This window comes from Podarcis melisellensis (assembly GCF_964234715.1).
Source record: "Podarcis melisellensis genome assembly, chromosome: 1".
In the NCBI taxonomy this organism is placed as follows: Eukaryota; Metazoa; Chordata; class Lepidosauria; order Squamata; family Lacertidae; genus Podarcis; species Podarcis melisellensis.
Window position 1 is genome coordinate 116,812,368 of NC_138528.1, and position 19,996 is coordinate 116,832,363.

Consider the following 19,996-nt stretch of genomic DNA (forward strand, 5'->3'; position numbering starts at 1 on the left):
CTTCTCCTGTGTAACAGAACAATCTAAATGCTCAGAATATAAATGAACCCCTGATAGGAGATCATAATCATATGACACAGTTTTCTCATTATGTCAGGACTATGAACAATTAACTTGGTGACATGGCGATATTGTAAGAAATATGAATAACGCCTGGAAGGCAAGAGCAAGCGGTAAGACCGAGTACTGAGAATTCATTAACTTGTCATACCTTACCTCATCCAGGACTTCAAGGTTTACCAGATCATCATCTGGAGAGTATTTGTCAGACGTATCAACACGATACGGTCTTCGAGTGTGTATTCGCTCATGCCTGTAAACAAGAGTATCTGTGTGAAATCTCTGTTCCCGTGTAGGTATTTGGCCATAGGCAATGATCATTGAGCTTGTGATTGGCCTAACTCAAACTAAGGCCCGGGGGCCGGATCCAGCCCAATCACCTTCTAAATGCGGTCCGCAGACGGTCTGGGAATCAGCGTGTTTTTACATGAGTAGAATGTGTCCTTTTATTTTAAATGCATCTCTGGGTTATTTATGGGTCATAGGAATTCAATTCCCCGCCCCCCTTCAAAATATAGTCCAGCCCCCCACAAGGTCTGAGGGACAGTGGAAAGGCCCCCTGCTGAAAAATTTGCTGACCCCTGGAGACATACCTGCACTACAGACAGGGCCGATTTTAGGTTTGATGAGGCCCTAAGCTACTGAAGGTAATGGGGCCCTTTATATGTCCAGCTGTCCTTTGTCAACAACAAATTGTCACTGCTTTTTGTGTTGAATATATGTTGTTGTTGTTTAGTCGTGTCCGACTCTTTGTGACTCCATGGACCAGAGCAGGCCAGGCACTCCTGTCTTCCACTGCTTCCCGAGTTTGGTCAAACTCATGTTGGTAGCTTCGAGAACACTGTCCAACCATCTCGTCCTCTGTCATCCCCTTCTCCTTGTGCCCTCCATCTTTCCCAGCATCAGGGTCTTTTCCAGGGAGTCTTCCCTTCTCATGAGGTGGCCAAAGTATTGGAGCCTCAGCTTCAAGATCTGTCCTTCCAGTGAGCACTCAGGGCTGATTTCCTTAAGAATGGAGAGGTCTGATCTTCTTGCAGTCCATGGGACTCTCAAGAGTTTCCTCCAGCACCATAATTCAAAATATGCTATATGGTAAATTATGGACCTAAAAGGTCCATACACAACATAAAACACGGTTGCTATATGTAGGTTCTATTTTATTTGTTTTTTTATCTTATATTTTGGAAATGTACATCTAGGGTATTTTTTCCCTTTAATTTTTTTTTGGGGGGGGGGCTCAAGAGAGTGGGGCCCTAAGCTATAGCTTGTTTAGCTTATATGTAAATCCAGCACTGACTACAGACCTGAAGATGCTTAAAACCCATTCCCTCTCCTCATGGGGTGCTAGTAACTGAAGTTCTGTGAGGGAAACAACTGGTCTCTCCCCTACAGATGATATACAGCACTCATCAATCTACTGTTACTAGGATCTTTTGGAAGAAAATAAAACAACTAGATTGGTACAAATATACATTTGTAGTGCAAATACACAAAAATACATGTTATAGAAGAAAAAGGTTTATAAAAATCAATGGATCTACTGGGAACAACTGCACAACACACACACACACACGTTTTACCCAAGCAGATCAAACGACAATTCTTAAAAAGTAATAGTTAAGATATGAAAATATAGACTGCATACATTATCCATTGTATGATAGTAAGTTCCTGTGCACAACATGTTTACTAACAAGTGTCCTTGCATCCCAATAAGTCATTCTGGAGTTCACTATATGTCTTTGGTGTCCTTGCTGCTGTCACTGGGACACTCATTCCTTCTTAATAGCATGCATTAAATCTTTAAATCGTTATGGTGTGACCACCTGATAGATTATCCAAACGTTTGCAGTCTCCGTAAAATGAAATAAAAGGAGATAAGGATATGTTGCAGCAGTCCATCCTGAATCCAGGAGATAAAATGGGCAAGAAGGTTGTGATCCTATGCATTCATCCTAGACCCATTTAACTTAAGTGGGGCTTAGAATCATAGAATTGTAGAGTTGGAAGGGTCCACAAGGATCATCTAGTCCAACCGCCTGCAATGCAGGAATCTTTTTGCCCGGTGTGGGTGACTTGTCACCGTTCTACACATTGTGCAAATGAGATTGTAGAATTGTGGGCCATACCGCTCTAGACAGCCGGTGTAATACTATATTTTTAATGCCTGTGCCAACGTAAAAAAATTATCTCCATATTGTAAGACCACACGCCAGGAAGAAGTCTCTTCTAAAACTTTGCCATTGATATGCTACATGCAAGAAAAATGTGACATGGAGGACTACTCACACGTTTCACTCCCACTTTGCAATCGGAAGTGGTGCAGCCCAAAATTTTGCCGCTTAAGTCTACTTGCCATGTATCTCTATGCAAGAATGGCTAATACTGTCAATAAGACACACCCAACACTACACTATGTAGCAGCAAGTCTTTCAATAGAGAACCAAGTATAAAATTCTATATTTTTTTTCAGTCATTCCATCTTGGTGTAAGTTAGTTCCACTTCCGCATACACTCTTGAAGTCACTTCTAGCTAGTCACATTCCTTCTCCCTCATACATGCATTGTGCAATCTGAATGTGACCATGACCAGGGCTATAGTCAAAAATCAAGAGTATTTACCCTGTTACCTCTACGTCTGCCAAAGCGTCGTCTTGCATGGCCCTAGAACTTGTCCAAGATGACATTTCTGAACCACAACTGCTAGGACATGCTAAATTCCAAGAGCCTTCAGCCAGCTTCTCCTTGCAGCTTAAATTATCACCTCTGAGTTACAGAATTAGAAGCAAAGACATACTGCCCCATAACCCCCATATAATCTGATTACATGGGAGGAATCTTTGGAAATGCCAACAAATACCTTTTGCTTTTAAATAGGATGTCCTAATTTATCAAACTGTAAGGCCAGAATTTTTTTTAACAGATTGGTAGTACAGTATGGTACAACACAGTGTACCTGCTGTACATGCAAAAGCCCGAGGGCTTAATTCCAGCGTCCAATATAACCAAAGCGTAGAATGCGGTGCACCCACTGAGATACAACAGCATCCTGCTGGGTACCATTTAGAATTGATCCTCAATGACACTCTTGACAGATTGCTCCTGTGTACGACTTCCTGTACAGAAGGCAGTAGCAATCTGATAAGGCTGGGGTAATAGCATGCAAACCAAACAGAACAATGGTAAGACCTTTCAGGGCATTGAAAGATATGCAATGTAATGCATAGACAATATACTGGCCTCATTTCCAAACAGAAAAGACACTCTGCTTTTTATAGTTGGGTTGGGGTGTGTGTGTGTACAGTGGTACCTCTGGTTACGTACTTAATTCATTCCGGAGGTCCGTTCTTAACCTGAAACTGTTCTTAACCTGAAGCACCACCTTAGCTAATGTGGCCTCTCGCTGCCACCGCCGCACGATTTCTGTTCTCATCCTGAAGCAAAGTTCTTAACCCGAGGTACTATTTCTGGGTTAGCGGAGTCTGTAACCTGAAGCGTATGTAACCTGAAGCATATGTAACCCGAGGTACCACTGTTTGTGTGTGTATATACTTGCATACAGCGAATGACTTTAAAAATTGCACAAAGCAACAGCAACTCAAAATAGTAACAAATGCCATGAGTAATTCAATAGAAAAATGAATGTTTTTTCTCTCTCTATTGAATTACTCATGAATGTATTGGGACAGAGTGATTTTTGCAGCTGTTGTTAAATCTGCAAAACAACGAGGCACGGGAAGGAGCAACAAAGAAATTTCTGAAACAACGGTGGGATATCAGCTCCGCTCAAGGCATGATGGAAAGCAGCAACAGCTGGGAAAGTATAGACATTACATTTTACAAGGACAGGTAAAAACACCACGGAGAGAATAATTGCCACACACAGGAAGAACAAGGATATAGTTTTGAGTGCCTCACTTGTAGTTCTATAAATCATTTAATGTATCAACACGAATGGAAGTTACTAATATTGCAGTTGTTGTATAAGGGATTATTATTTTGACCAGAATGTAATTGAAATTAATAAGATTTGGAACGCAGAAATAAAGCACATATGACTCTAAACAACTCCACATACATGTGTTGTCCAAACTGCATTTCCCCTTCATCTCCTACACCATGAGCAACTGTATGGCATCTGTAATGGTTCTAGGGGTTGCTCGTGCGTAAACCAGTGCAACACCTGGCTGGGTTGCCTGAGTGAACCTTTTCTGTCCGGACACCCACTCACCCGTAGCTGTCTCAATCGCTGGCAGAATCCGTCAGTGGGCGTTTCTTGAACTTCTTCCAGCAAAGAAGCTCTTTGACGCCTAGTCTCCGCCTACTCTCCCTGCGCGGAAGCCTTCTGCGCAAGGAGGGTGTAGGCAGCGGAGGACCCTTACTCTCCCCGCTGGTCCCCGGCAAGGAGTCATGGGACCGCCTCGCCGATTCCCCCATCTGCCCCCCTTCTCCACTGGTGCTATGCTGATTCTCTTCCCCAGAAGATGGGCTGCCTCTCCCCATCCCGGGACGCTCTCTGTTACCCCTCCGGAGCCCGCTCTCTCCCTCTGGCCCTGATGGCAGTTCCCTGACAGCATCCATGCTTTATTGATCAGAAATTGCAAGTTGCCTTTCAACAAGGAGTGAAAGGGGAAAGAGTGGTTTTGCAACTTGACGGGGCGTATTTTGCATTAATGGTTCTGAGTTTCTGTTTCAGTCCTAGTCGAGGTTTATTTCTGACCACCAAAGTGCCTATTAGCATCCCATTTGTTTCAACGGGCTCATTTGAAGCATGATTACATGCATAAAAGGTGTCAGGGAGATTTAAACAACAACAACACACAATCAATTAGAAACATTTAAAAGCTTTTTGTTGGTGGACCCTAAACCTCCCTCAGATACACTATGAAAAGCAAAGCAACAAGATAAGAAGCTTAGCTAATTGGCATAATGCAACTACTTACTGGTGAGCACAATTTTTAAAAAGATACAAATTCATGGCCAATATCTTTAAATAAACCCAGGCATTATGTGTTCTATTGTCTTCGACGCTCATCAATGTTGAACATTTACCAATCTGAAGGTTCTCGGCTGTGCGCAGGTCAGTGTAATGTGCTTAGGTTCAATGTAAAAAATTCACAAAACTGAACCTGAGGTGGCAATAGAGCACTTGGAAGGAATTGCACTTTTGAGCCAGGTGTTCAGGCACAGATGCTAGGTTTTTCTGTACGAAGGCCAACCTGAGGTCAGAGGCTAGGTGTCAGGGACTGGACTGAAGAGGAGGAGGAGGGGGGGGCTGCCCCCTTCTTTTCATCATCATCATCATCATCATCATTTTTTAATTTGTATACCGTCTTTCTATCTTACAATACTCAAGGTGGTTTACAACCTGAAGGAGCATCTCCACCCCCATCATTCTGCCCGGACGCTGAGGTCCAGCGCCGAGGGCCTTCTGGCAGTTCCCTCATTGCGAGAAGCAAAGCTACAGGGAACCAGGCAGAGGGCCTTCTCGGTAGTGGCGCCCGCCCTGTGGAATGCCATCCCATCAGATGTCAAAGAGATAAACAACTACCTGACATTCAGAAGACATCTTAAGGCAGCCCAGTTCAGGGAAGTTTTTAATGTGTGACATCTTAGTGTATTTTTGGTCTTTGTGGAAGCTGCCCAAAGTGGCTGGGGAAACCCAGCCGGATGGGTGGGGTACAAATAATACATTATTATTATTATTAAACAAAAAATGTACATCTTATAACAATCTAATGCAATACAAAAATGTGATAATAAAACTTTAAAACAGGCAACCTACATCAAAAAAGTAACATTCAACAATCATTAGAATAGTATTAAATAACAATAACATGTAAAAGTTGAGCAGAATCCACTCAGCAGTTACAATAAATAATTTCTAAACTAGTAATCAGTAAAACAGTGGCAAGCCACAGTACATAAAATAATGCAGACCAAAGATCCATCAAATCATAAAAAAATAGCTCAACTGGTAAAGCATGAGACCCCTTAATCTCAGTTTCATGAGTTTGAGCCCCGTGTAGGGCGGATGATTCCTGCCTTGCAGGGGGTTGGACTAGATGACCCTTGTGGGCCCCTTCCATTTCTACCATTCTGTTTGCACAGTAGTCAACCAGGTGGCTATAGGAAGCTACTAAGCAGGACTTAAGCACAAGCGCACTCTGATAGAATTCCTGCTTCATGATTGCAGTCATGGGATTTTTGTCTTTCACATGACGGTATATGTTTTGACTCCACAGAGTGGGAAGTGACGGAGACAGGATGTCTGTGTTACTGTGTTCTGTGAAGTGGGACTATTGTCCTTTGTTTTTTCTCTCTTTGCTGTCTGATGCTAGAGAGAGAGGGAGCCATGTTGCAGTGCTCCGTGTGTGTATATATATGTAAATAAAGTAGATTAGCCAAAATGCTGAGTTGCTGAGGTCTGTCATGGGAGTTGTGAAAGACTCTCTAAGTGTGCTGGTGTCGGTTGGCATCGGTCGCTGTGATGTTCAGGCTGAAGAAAGCTTTTGAAGCTCCCAAACGATTGACCAGGAGGGAGAGAACATGCCAGTCGGGCATCTGTCTCTGCCAGGGTCCTACTCGAGTGTAGGGCTGAACTCCTGACACACTCTCCCCATGGGTGATTGCCAGCAACTGGCATTCAGAAACATACTGAAGATCCTTCACATCCAACACATCATAACCATCATAACTAGTAGCCAGTTTTACCCCACCATGCATAATTTTATACAATTCTATCTTCTCCCCCTCTTACTCCTGTTTCTCTAAACTAAAAAGCTCCAAATTCGTAACCTGAGCAGCTCTTTTTTTTAAAAAAAAAATATTGTTAAAACAATTCAGCATTAATACACATATATTGTGAATATACAAACATACATTTCATACAATCCTTAAAAGTGTTCAAACATACCTACACTCAGTCCCACAAATAATTCCTTTTCCCATCACCATCCACCACCCCTCACCCCACCAATCTACTCAATTGCAATTTCTTTCCACTTCTATTGCTTTCTTTCACACACCTTTAACCTAATTTCATACTTCTTTTTCTCTTACACATTGTTATCCATCTTATTTAGTATTCCAGTATTTAAAACGGAACTTGTTTATTCTAATAGGAGTTCTGATTTTTCAATATAGTTTTGCAAGTATCCTTTGAACACCTTCCAGTCCCTGTCTATCTTCTCTTTTGAGATCCTTCATATTTCTCCCATTGTTTTGGATATATTGTAGTACTCCAATAATTTGGCAAGCCACTCTCTATTTTTGTCGGTCGAACACCACTTTTCCAATTTTTCGCAATCTAGCCTTGCGGCTACTGTTGCGTATAAATATAATGTCTTGTCTTCTTCCTTTAGACTTCTTCCTGAGTAGGTCTTCTCCTCTTGATCATTTCAGTTTCCTGTCTCTGAATGGCTCTATTCTCCTTAGATGAAATATTCTGTAAATTAAGAATTATTTGCTCTAATCTGCTCTCACCCAGACCATCCTGTGCCAGCTCAGTTGAAAAAAATCATAGAATCATAGAAAAGTTGGAAGAGACCACAAGGGCCATCGAGTCCAACCCCCTGCCAAGCAGGAAACACCATCAGAGCACTCCTGACATATGGTTGTCAAGCCTCTGCTTAAAGACCTCCAAAGAAGGAGACTCCACCACACTCCTTGGCAGCAAATTCCACTGTCGAACAGCTCTTACTGTCAGGAAGTTCTTCCTAATGTTTAGGAGGAATCTTCTTTCTTGTAGTTTGGAACCATTGCTCCGTGTCCGCTTCTCTGGAGCAGCAGAAAACAACCTTTCTCCCTCCTCTATGTGACATCCTTTTATATATTTGAACATGGCTATCATATCACCCCTCAACCTCCTCTTCTCCAGGCTAAACATGCCCAGCTCCCTTAGCCGTTCCTCATAAGGCATCGTTTCCAGGCCTTTGACCATTTTGGTTGCCCTCCTCTGGACACGTTCCAGTTTGTCAGTGTCCTTCTTGAACTGTGGTGCCCAGAACTGGACACAGTACTCCAGGTGAGGTCTGACCAGAGCAGAATACAGTGGCACTATTACTTCCCTTGATCTAGATGCTATACTCCTATTGTTGCAGCCCAGAATTGCATTGGCTTTTTTAGCTGCCACGTCACACTGTTGGCTCATGTCAAGTTTGTGGTTGACCAAGACTCCTAGATCCTTTTCACATGTACTGCTCACATGGCCCAGTTCTCTAATCTGTCAAGGTCGTTTTGAAGTGTGATCCTGCCCTCTGGGGTGTTAGCCACCCCTCCCAGTTTGGTGTCATCTGCAAATTTGATCAGGATGCCCTTGAGTCCATCATCCAAGTCGTTGATAAAGATGTTGAATAAGACCGGGCCCAAGACAGAACCCTGTGGCACCCCACTAGTCACTCTTCTCCAGGATGAAGAGGAACCATTGATGAGCACCCTTTGGGAAGCCTTGCATTATTTCTGGGACATGGTTAGGCATTGGTGAAGTTTCTAGGGGAAAGGCATTTCAGAGCCAAGGGGTACCCACTGAGAACGACTCCCAAGATACCTTTGCAATCCTTACTTGGTGCACGGATGGGCTGCAAGTGTTGTGTTTGGATTGAGGGTACATTATATGCACAGCTTTTTTATACTAAGCCATTTCTAATTGCTGAGTTGGCTTGCAAATGAACTACTTTTCCGAATAAATAGAAAACTCCCACTGTGTTTCCCCCCCAGGGCAATGAGAAATGTCAGTTTTATTACTGAAGACTTAAAAAGAAAACCAACCTAAAAGCACATGCTGCTAAGAAAACTTCTTAGTCAAATATGAGAAAAGGGGGAGTATCTATTGCATTTGTTTCTCTGTGCATGTTGTACTCAGAAGGACAATACTGGAAGTATAACATCAAATTTGCTTCATGTTCGTCTGCTGGCCTTATCAGTTTTCGCCTATTAGTCTGGGCACTGCTAAAACCAAAGAACCACCAACTCCAGCAAGCACCAGACCAGCCATGTTGGACCAAAATGGAAGATGAAGACAATAATGGAAAAATTCAGCTTTGTGCAAGCTGCTTCACTATTGCTGAATCATAATGTCACAAGAAGAATTGATGCTTTTGACTTATGGTGCTGGAGGAGACTCTTGAGAGTCCCATGAACTGCAAGAAGATCAAACCTATCCATTCTGAAGGAAATCAGCCCTGAGTGCTCACTGGAAGGACAGATCGTGAAGCTGAGACTCCAGTACTTTGGCCACCTCATGAGAAGAGAAGACTCCCTGGAAAAGACCCTGATGTTGGGAAAGATGGGGGGCAGAAGGAGAAGGGGACGACAGAGGACGAGATGGTTGGACAGTGTTCTCGAAGTTACTAACATGAGTTTGACCAAATTGCAGGAGGCAGTGGAAGACAGGAGTGCCTGGCGTGCTCTGGTCCATGGCGTCACGAAGAGTCGGACACGACTAAATGACTAAACAACAAGAAGATTTAAGAAAGAGAACAACCAATGGGCATGGGCTTGGCAGCCCACTAAAGGGCTGACAACCCCTGATACACACACAGTGCTGCCATACTTTGTATTCTTCTTCTGCCACTGCTGCCATGGAAGCAGCAGCAGCAACACCACCTATCAACCTCCTTGCCAAACCCCTTGGTGTTGTTTTAGCCTTGGGGCGGGGAGACAGTGCCACTTTTTGAATGGGAGGGGAGCCAAGCCTGGCTTCTTTCCACAATGTCCCTGGCCCAACGTTGCCCTCAGTTGTGCCCTCTCCGTTCTCAACTTTCACATGTTGGGCAGGGAAGGTCTGGTGGGAGGGGCGGTTCTCTCACATTTGCTCAAACAGGAAGAGACATTTCTGTGCAATCAAGGATCCTTGGAAAGGGCTACAATTTTCTGTGAAAGTGGAGCTGTAATACACATGCATGTTGGGTGGGATAACAACCATACACACAGGGCTGTATTAAGACCTTCAGAGGCCCTAAGACCCCATATAACTGGGCATGTTGTGCGGATGCCTGATTATCATCTTCCAAAGCAACTCCTCTATTCCGAACTTAAAAATGGAAAGTGTGATGCTGGTGGTCAACAAAAGAGGTTCAAATACTCTCTCAAGGCAAATTTTTAAAAATGTAGTATAAACACTGACAATTGGGAAACACTGGCCCGCGAGCGTTCCAATTGGAGAACAGCTTTTACCAAAGGTGTCATGGGCTTTGAAGACGCTCAAACTCAGGACGCAAGGGAGAAATGTGCTAAGAGGAAGGCACGTTTGGCAAACCCTCACCGTGATCAACTCCCACCCAGAAAGCAATGTCTCCACTGTGGAAGGATGTGTGGATCCAGAACTGGCCTCCACAGTCACTTACGGACTCATTGTTAAAACCGTGTTTATGGAAGACAATCTTATTTGGCTACAAGTGATCACCAAAGAAAAGAAGAAAAGAACAATTTTAAAAAGGTAAGGGAACCGAGTTCCCCCAAGTTCCTGCATATATATATATATATATATATATATATATATATATATATATATGCTTTCGTAGATTTTCACGGGTACAGGAATGCAGGTTTTGGTGTCCTCGGGTGTCTTCCCGTGTAAAAGTTGGGGTGTCTAGGCGACGTTTCGACGAGGTCTCACTCGTCATCTTCAGGCTGGTGCTTTCGGCTTCTTGTTACTGGAACAGAGCAGGATCTCAGTGTTTGAGTTCCTATAAATACTGTTGAGGGGGTGTGGTGTATAGCCTCCAATGTTCTGGGCAGAGAGGAAGTTCCCAGGCTAGTGTGCCTTTTCTTCTTTTGTTCCTTAATTACTTGAGGGATATCTTGAGTGATTTCTTGAGTGATATCCTGAGTACCACTTAGGTGGGTCATTAGGTGTGGATTAGTTGCTAAAGTCTTTGTGTCTTGACCTCTTGAACTTTGTGAAGAGTTTTTCTGAGAAGATGGCTGTACTGCACTTAGTTGTGCTCTGGCTTGGCTTCGTGTATAGGGGCGAGCTGTGGTTTTGTGGCCTGTGTCAGCCAGATCTGTGTAGGGATTGCAGGGGGGTGCAGCATCCGGAGGTGCCACCATGGTTTGGCTACTGGATGGTGTCTGTAATTTATCTGTGGAGAGGGTCTGGGTTTGGGTCTGGTGTGGTTGATTGGTGATGGCGTTCTGTGTGCCTCTGGATCTGGTGTCAGTTTTTGTGGGGAGGGCTAATTTCCAGATGTCTGGCAAGCGGGAAGTGTCGTCACGCTTGTTCATGTTGTGAGGGTGTTTCTCTATCTCGATGGCTTCCATGATTATTCTCTTGTGGTGATGTTCCATGTTAAAGAGCAATTTGGAATCTGCAAAATTAATTTCGTGTCCTGTTTCTTTCATGTGTTGGAAAAGCGAGGAAGTTTTTTCTTCTTTTTTGACGGCATTCTTATGTTCTGCGATACGTGCATTTATTCGTCTGTTTGTTTGTCCAATGTACGTGGCTGGGCAGACTTTGCAGGGTATTTCATAGACCCCTTGGTTTTCCAACTGGATTTTATCCTTGGGGTTTCTGAGGATATTGGCTATTTTTTGGTTGGTGCAAAAGGCTGTTTTGATATTGTGTTTATGGAGGATTTTGCTAATTTTATCTGTAGTGCCCTTGATATAAGGAAGGAGGGCCATGCCATTGTTTTCTTCTGTGTCTTGGTTTTTGGGGGGTGTTTCTTTTTGGATTAGCTTCGTAACCCTGTTTTGCTGGTATCCATTGGCAATTAACACATTTGAGAGATTCTGTAACTCAGTTGTCAAGTGGTCTTTGTCAGCCAGGCGTTTGGTTCTGGAGATGAGAGTCTTGGCTACGGAGTTTATTTGTGCAGGGTGGTGGTGTGATTGTGCATGTAAGTAGCGGTTGGTGTGTGTTTTTTTTCCGGTAGATAGTGTGTCCTAGGGAGCCATCAGGTTTTTTGTAGATTAGGACGTCAAGGAAGGGAAGTTGGTTGTTGGCTTCTATTTCCATAGTGAATTGTATTTTGGGGTGTAGGCTGTTGAGATGTGTGAGGAAGCTATCCAGTTTTTCCTTCCCGTGTGGCCAAATTACAAAGGTGTCGTCAACATATCTGAGCCAAAGTTTGGGTTTGTGTTCTGACTTGTCTAAAGCATTGGTTTCAAAGTGTTCCATGTACAGGTTTGCGATGACCGGTGAGAGGGGTGATCCCATAGGTGCTCCTTCTATCTGTTTGTATCTTTGTCCATTGTGGATGAAGTACGTGTTGGTTAGGCAGTGGTTGGTCAGGTCCAAGATGTATTCGGGGGGATTGTATTTGTTTTGAATGGCTGTCAAGGCTTCATTAATGGGCACTTGTGTGAAGAGAGATACAACATCGATATATATCACACAACAACCCTTCTCACAATTCCCTGGAAACTTGCTAACTTTACCATGTTGTTAACTTTACCACTGTCAACACATGGATATCACTTTTTCTCTTTTTCTCTCTCTGGTTGCTTCCACTAAACTGCCCTTTAATCTTCTGGTCTGGCCCAAACTACTCCCAATACTGGGTAGAGTAGTACAACACTTAGGAATGGGGTGAATAACAAGGTCTCAGACTAATTTCTCCCCCAATCAATTATAAGTTTACTTAACGATTTGGGAAGACAACAAGGTAAAATTTTGACCCTCTTATGAATAGCTCCCTGGGTATTGAAAGAACTGGAGTATTGCCCTCTATTTTCTGGCGAAAGGAAATTTACTAAGCCACATTTCCCAAGACAAACACATTTTGCCCGAGAGTGATTGCCAGCATACACCTCATTTTCCTCCTACCTACATTGCCTTTTCCCTATGCAGGTTAACAAAGAATTCTCTCTATTTAAATGAAGAATAGCAACAGTCTGATCCACATTCTTTCTTTCGCTGAAAAGATGGAATTGCAACACTGAACAAGGAAAATCTTCAGCACAGTGGGAGCAGAATAGACCTGGTGACCTCAATTACAGCAGCAATACCAAACTTCCAGTGCAGTTCAAATGCTGACTAGGTCAGTACAATCACGGCAGAGAGCTCTGTTCTTGAGTGTATTTCAGAGGAGTCATAATGACAACACTGGCACAACCTTAATTGCAACATCACACATGCCACGACTACAATAAGAATCTGTGTAATCATTAGCATTTACAATGTAATCAGCCTGCAAAATGGTTGCTTCTTTGCCCACAGTAGGTTTTACAGGTCTGCAATCTGTCCCCTGGTATTCGCCCAGACAATGTGTGGAGGAAACTGCACTTTAAAACCACATTCAATTCTGCACACCCATCATTTTACAACCCAATTGCTATTCCTTTCAGCTTTGCCTGGTGCTATCTCTGAGTCCTAACAGGGTATATGAAGAAAATTACAAGCTGGGCCTAAGCTAGTTTCTTGCAGCTAACAGCATTCAGATTGGTAATGGAATTGACTCCAGCTGCAATACCTCCCTGCTAGAGACAGACTGCTGTTCTTAAAAAAGCTGTCTGATGAGAGCCAGCCTAGAGAGCCAGCATGGACCAGCAGGTAGTGTTAGCTGTTGTTCTAGGGAGTCAAACTTTTGTTTGGCTAAGACTGAATGTTACTTGTAAGACCATCTCGCTAAGAGTTATATCTTGCAAAGCAGGTCAGAAATAACTGCAATATTGCAATATAATATTGTGGATGTGGCCAGAGAATCATTTACTGTCTGTGGGAGAAACAGCTTTAAAGAGAGACCATCTTGGTTGTGAATCCTGGAAGACCTGCTTCCTGCCTCGCAGGGCTTTTTCTACTTTGTTGCTGCTGCATTTATTTATTTTTTGCATCTTTATTTTTTAGATTTTATTATGATTTAATGTGGACATTGTTCAATTTTGTTGAAATTATTGATGTGTTTAATTTATTGTTTATGACTGTTTTTTGTTATATTGTAATTATGTAAGCTGCCTTGAACAATATAACAAAAATAGTCACAAACAATAAATAAAACACTGAACAGCTCTCATGCGCTTGAAGGTATCATGTATTGTGGTCAGTAGCATTGTGTAATGTACCTATCGCTGGCCTCTTCTCACTTCAGAACACAAATGGATGTTTTCTTTCTTTCTTTCTTTCTTTCTTTCTTTCTTTCTTTCTTTCTTTCTTTCTTTCTCTGAACACTGACATAATCTCCCCTTACCATGCTAATTTTGTGTTTGTATGGAATTACTGCAACTTTCAGTGCTCTCTTTGCTGTCTGAAATGGCATAGTCCAGCACAAATACATCAAGTGAAGTTTAGGGTAATGTAGTTTGGCTCTGAATTCTAAAGCTATGGCAGCTCTGTATTATGGGCCCCAATGCTCTTAGTGGTTCTCAAAGAGTGTGGCACACCACACTTGTGTGGCAGAAGAGGATGGCAAATGTGGCGGGAAAATTCAAGGGCAATCAATATTATATTTTGGAAAGGGCATGTCATTCTGTAGCTGCAATGTTTAATACTTTCTGGGTGTCCCAGAATCATATTATAAAGCAGTTGTGTTCTATGTTATAAATCAAGCACTGCTAGGAGTTGCCTCTTTCAGTTTTTCAATGTATTTCTTATCGATAAAAAAAATTCAGTGCGGCACGAGCAAGTTTTTAATCTGAAAGTGTGATCCAAAGAAAACCGTTTGAGAATCACTGGGTTAGTGCATACACGATGAACCATTCATAGCCCTGGACTTTAATGAACCCCGGTTCTGGAATGGAATAGGTCAGGCGTCAGCAAACATTTTCAGCAGGGGGCCGGTCCACTCTCCCTCAGACCTTGTGGGGGGCTGGACTATATTTTGAAGGGGGGAAAAACCCAAATTCCTATGACCCACAAATAACCCAGAGATGCATTTTAAATAAAAGGACACATTCTACTCATGTAAAAACATGCTGATTCCTGGACTGTCTGCGGGCCGGATTTAGAAGGCGATTGGGCTGGATCCGGCCTCCGGGCCTTAGTTTGCCTACCCATGGAATAGGTATCCAGCCTCCAATTCATCTGCTGGATTTCTAATGAATGATAATGTCTCAAACTGATCCTATACAGGAACAAAATATCTGGTACAGTCAGCAGCGGTGGAGCATATGCCTGCACTGCCCAGGACAGGCAGGCTCCTGAGGGGAACGGAGCGCGCTCCCGAGGGGGGCAGGGAGCGGAGGGTGCCCTCGCAGGCACGGGATAGCCGCTCAGGTGCATGGAGCGGTGCATGCGCATTGCAGCCGAGGGTGGAGCGAGCCGCCAATGGCAGACATTCGGCGCGCTGCCCGCCCGCGCCTCCCAAGCCTCCTCTGAGCTGTTAAAACGAAGGGGGAAGGCCACCGGCAAAGCGGTGCAGCTCCTCCCTTCCCCTGACGGCTCAGGGTAGGCTTGGGAGTCACGGGCAGGCGGTGTGCCAAATGTCACCCCCCTCAGCGAAGACACCTGGGGCGATCCACCCCCACCACACACCCCTTCCTCTGCCCCTGACAGTCGGAGAAGAAGTCCAGGAATCCGTTCAGTAGAATGAGCAGGAAGGCCCACAAACACAGAAATAAATAAATAAATAAATAAATAAATAAATAATAAATAAAAAATAATTTAATTATATCCCGCCCTCCCCAGCTGAAGCTGGGCTCAGAGCGGCTAACAACAGTAAAAGTAACACAGCATTCTAAAATCAATTCATTCTAAAATCAATTCAGAATCAAATTAATGGCAACCATTGGGCTAGAGTTCTGTGAGGATTACGAAAGGAGGGAGTCAGGCTGCGCCCTGGCCAAAGGCCTGGTGGAACAGCTCTGTCTTGCAGGCCCTGCAGAAAGATGTCAAGTCCCGCAGGGCCCTAGTCCCTTGTGACAGAGTGTTCCACCAGATCGGGGCCACAGCCGAAAAAGCCCTGGCTCTGGTTGAGGCCAGCCTAACTTCCCTGTGGCCCGGGACCTCCCAAGATCCAAGCTTACTGTATTTTGAAGAAAGTAGTAGTGCACATTGTCATCTAAAGGAGGGGAGAATATGACTATTAAATGTGGAGTCTAAAATTCTAAAATTACCTACCTGCACCACTGAACAAGCTGTCCAGACATTGTATTCAGTATAGCACCTAGCTAGCCACAGACAACTATACTTCATTATAGCAATGATATTCACCCATTGCAGTCTGAAGTGACACAGGTCACTTTTCCACCTCAGAGTTCTCTTTATTCTGCTGGTGCACAGACCAGGCCTCTTACAGCAAACAAGTGGGCTTTTATCACCCATATAGGTATACTCTCAAAACAGATTATGAAACGAGAAATGTGGCTAGTGCACTCAGAGTCTTTTATTTTCTCTATCTGAGTGTGGAATCACGTGTCGATGTTTTTCATTAGTGTTTGGCGCAGCAGCCAAGTTCGCACCTTATGGCAGACTTTTTTCTTTTGAAATTGCAAACGGCAGCCATCAACAGGGAGAGAATTCATAAGACAGTTTACTTAAAAACAAGGAGGGGGAGATGGAAAAGAAACATAAAAGACCAGCCTCCTGGAGCAAGTCTGACCATTCTAGACCCTTGCTTTAGAAGCATGTGGAATAATTCCAGTTGCAGTGAAATTAGGAAAGTCACACTCACCTTGAAACTGCATCTATTACTTTGTTTTTAATGATTTTTTTTTAAAAAAAGGCCTTTGGTTTTCACATAGCACATTCACTCTGGCTGGATATGCACATACATTTTTATGACTTATGAATCATGACATTTAATTTTCTTCATCAACATTAGCAGGTATTTATTTACAATAATGGTTTACAGCTTATCTAGCAGCCAGACGAATTTCATATTACGAAATGATTGCAGAGCAGCCCGAAGAGCCTTCATTTGCATTTAAATTCACTTTGAAAACAGCGAAATCCTGCCACCCTCTGGACAACCATGAAACCAAGAGATATTCCCTGCAGCTAGCCCTAGATTGGACTGGAAAAGAAGGTTTTCCTGATGAATATTAAGTACCCAGCTATATACGAATACTAGTGGTAATATTAGGCCAATGGTGAACCAAAACATCAAGGTTCGGACGCTTAACGTTTCACCACCATTATTCACATTTTGAATCTTCTGCCCTCCCGAAAATCAGAAAACATGAGCATGTTCCCTGCTAAGAGTTCATTTATTAATTAATGAACACTTGCATGCCATTGTTTGTCTTAGCAGTAAATCCAAGAAACTACTGGAATGTGATGCTTCCATTACGGCTGAATGCGATTAAAAGACATGAATGAGAAAGTTGTTTTCCACTGTCTTGAAGCTCTCCATTTATATGGAATGTTGTAATTACTGTATGTAAGGATCCATAATAATTAGAACAATATAGCAGCTCTAGTTATGGGTAAACCTGTCATACATAAGAGCTGGTGGCTCCAGATGAGGCAATGCAGCCCCCATGGTCACCAAGATGCTTCTAGCTGATTCAAGGGCAGCTAAGATGAGCGTCATTGACGGGAATGCCCATTGAGATGTTCCTCCGGTTGGGACACACTGATCCTTCTTGGTGGACCAGGGCAAAAAGCTTTAAGGCATGATATGATATCTGTATAAGCAATATATGTCTCACAATTAAAAGTCATAAATTTCTGGAACTTTGTAGTACGGCTATAGTGAAATTGAACAGTACCTTGTCTTGGCTACGGAGCCTAAATGTTGTTGTGCTTGAATGAGATCTGCCAGCTGTTTTTGGAGTGCCATGTCTCTGCCATGGACCTGTCTTATGAAGGGATGTTCCAAAAGGTGAGTGACAGATGGGCGTTTTTCGAAGTCCTTGATTAGGCACCTGAAAAATCCAGCAGTTAAGTTACTTATACATAGATGGACAGGAGCATTCAGTTCTGTTAGAAACTGTTTATTTGTTTCATAAAAAATTACACACCACTTGATCGTAAAAGGTCACAAAGCAGTTTACAAAAGATAAAACAGTAAAAAAAAAGGGATTTAAAAATATTTTTTGCAACCCTACTTTAAAACATAGAAGATTTAGCCCAGAGATGGAAAGAAGATAAAGTCCCTACCCGAGAAGAATGGCAGGTCAAGTTGATGGATTATGCCAAAATGGCGAAAAAGAATCAGAAATCAGGAAGACCAAAATTTTAATAAGGAATGGGGAAAATTTATAACTTCTTTTAAAGATCATCATAAACAGTTAAGATCGTTAGTAGGATTGGAATATCACTTGTAGTTTAATGGCGAATTTTGGACACAATGGAGAGGTAAAAGATTTGGATTATCACAAAAGATGCAGGAGGAAATGATGAACAACAGGACCCACAAAGAGGAGTAGGGAAGTCTAGGAGATTCCTTGGAATCTCGTTTTTATGTTGTTTGTTGGCTACGTGTAAAATTTTAATCTGAAAAACCAAATAAATAAACTACACCCCCCCATATTTTTCCATGTATAAGACTATATTTCCCCCCTATTTTTTTCAAGTTTAAAACTGGGGGTCATCTTATACACATGGGGGATTTCTTTATTTGGAGTCCCAAAAAATATGGGTTGTATTATACACGGAAAAATACAGTATATATATAAAACATACAAAATCTAAAATACCCAAACAGATTACAGTTACTCTACTCTACTCCCCCATGGTGATTTCTGCTATTTTGCTTTTGCATACAGACTTTTATAATGTGTGAATGCTTGGGTGTCTTATACGGGGGAACAAGCATCTCAACAGAGTCACTAAACCTCATGCAGCACTATACTCAAAAAGTACAAAACATGAATAAAATATTGGGTGATTTCCAACATTCCCCAAGCAGAAGTCTATGTACGTGTGTCTTGAAGAGATTCTGGGAATATGGGATAGGCTACCGCAGGGAGGAAAGGAAGGGGGAGTTGGTATCACCCATACCCTTTGAGAATTCAGAGTGCAACATTACAGCTCATGTCATAGAATCATAGAGTTGGAAGGGATTTCAAGGACAGGAATCTCAACTACCGTATTTTTCGCTCCATAAGACACACTTTTTTCTTCCTAAAAAGTAAGGGAAAATGTCTCTGTGTCTTATGGAGTGAATGCGTGGTCCCTGGAACCGAATTGCCCAGGGGCAAAAAGCAGATCATGTTTTATTTTTTGAAAGATGGAAGTGGGTATTGAAACAAAGCCACTGATCGTTTAGTGATCGGGGAGAGAGATAAGGGACGCTAGAGATAAAGGAGGCTGCCTGGGAGGGGGGAGGTAAAGACAGCAAACTTGCAAAGGGGGGGGGGGGACAGGAAGACTAAAGCAAAAAGGAGAGAAATTAGAAGAAAAGGAGGAGCAAAAAACTGCTCCAGCTAAGAAAAAGACACTAAGGCAAACAAGAGGGAAGGGCGTGTTGAAAGGAAACAACTGATCGGTGGGATCGGAAGAGAGATAAGGGACGCTAGTGGAGGCTGCCTGGGAGGGGGGAGGTAAAAGCCCATGGATGCTCAGGATTTTTACATTGGGTCACCCCAAATTCACCATCAGATCACGTAGCATGTCCATGGCTACAGCCTGCACACACACAAAAAATCTCGCACCCACTGTTGCCTGAAGCCGCAATGGCGCAAAAACGTGGTTACAAGGCACGGATCCACATGGATCCTCAGGATTTTTGCATTGGGTCACCCCAAATTCTCCATCAGACCACATGTCTTGTGGCCACAGCTGGAACCATAAAAATCATATATCCACTGTTTCGTTCAGAATATTTTTTTTTCTTGTTTTCCTCCTCTAAAAACTAGGTGCGTCTTATGGTCAGGTGCGTCTTATGGAGCGAAAAATACGGTAGGTCATACATGATGGGTGGGCCATTCAACCTCTACTTAAAAATCACCAAGGAAAGAGTCCACTGCCTCTTGTGGGAGTCTGTTGAGCACCTCTTAATGCCAAGACCATTAGGTTTAGAAACATTTTAGTAACAATTTTATAACCTATTGTTCACATGTATTATTGAATGATAAATGAGTGAGGTAACTATTTTAGGTGTTGGTTGAATGA

General features: G+C 42.9%; 1 protein-coding gene across 1 annotated transcript in view; it reads right to left on the reverse strand.

Annotated features, from left to right (window-relative positions):
* MYO3B (myosin IIIB) overlaps nucleotides 1-19,996 on the reverse strand; it is a 288,566-nt gene that overhangs the window by 165,620 nt on the left and 102,950 nt on the right. Inside the window, exons 10-11 of the mRNA XM_081899516.1 lie at nucleotides 17,650-17,805; nucleotides 217-313 (exon numbers count right to left, since the gene is read on the reverse strand). Coding sequence (XP_081755642.1) covers nucleotides 217-313; nucleotides 17,650-17,805 — 253 coding nt within the window. The remainder of the gene's footprint in view (nucleotides 1-216; nucleotides 314-17,649; nucleotides 17,806-19,996) is intronic.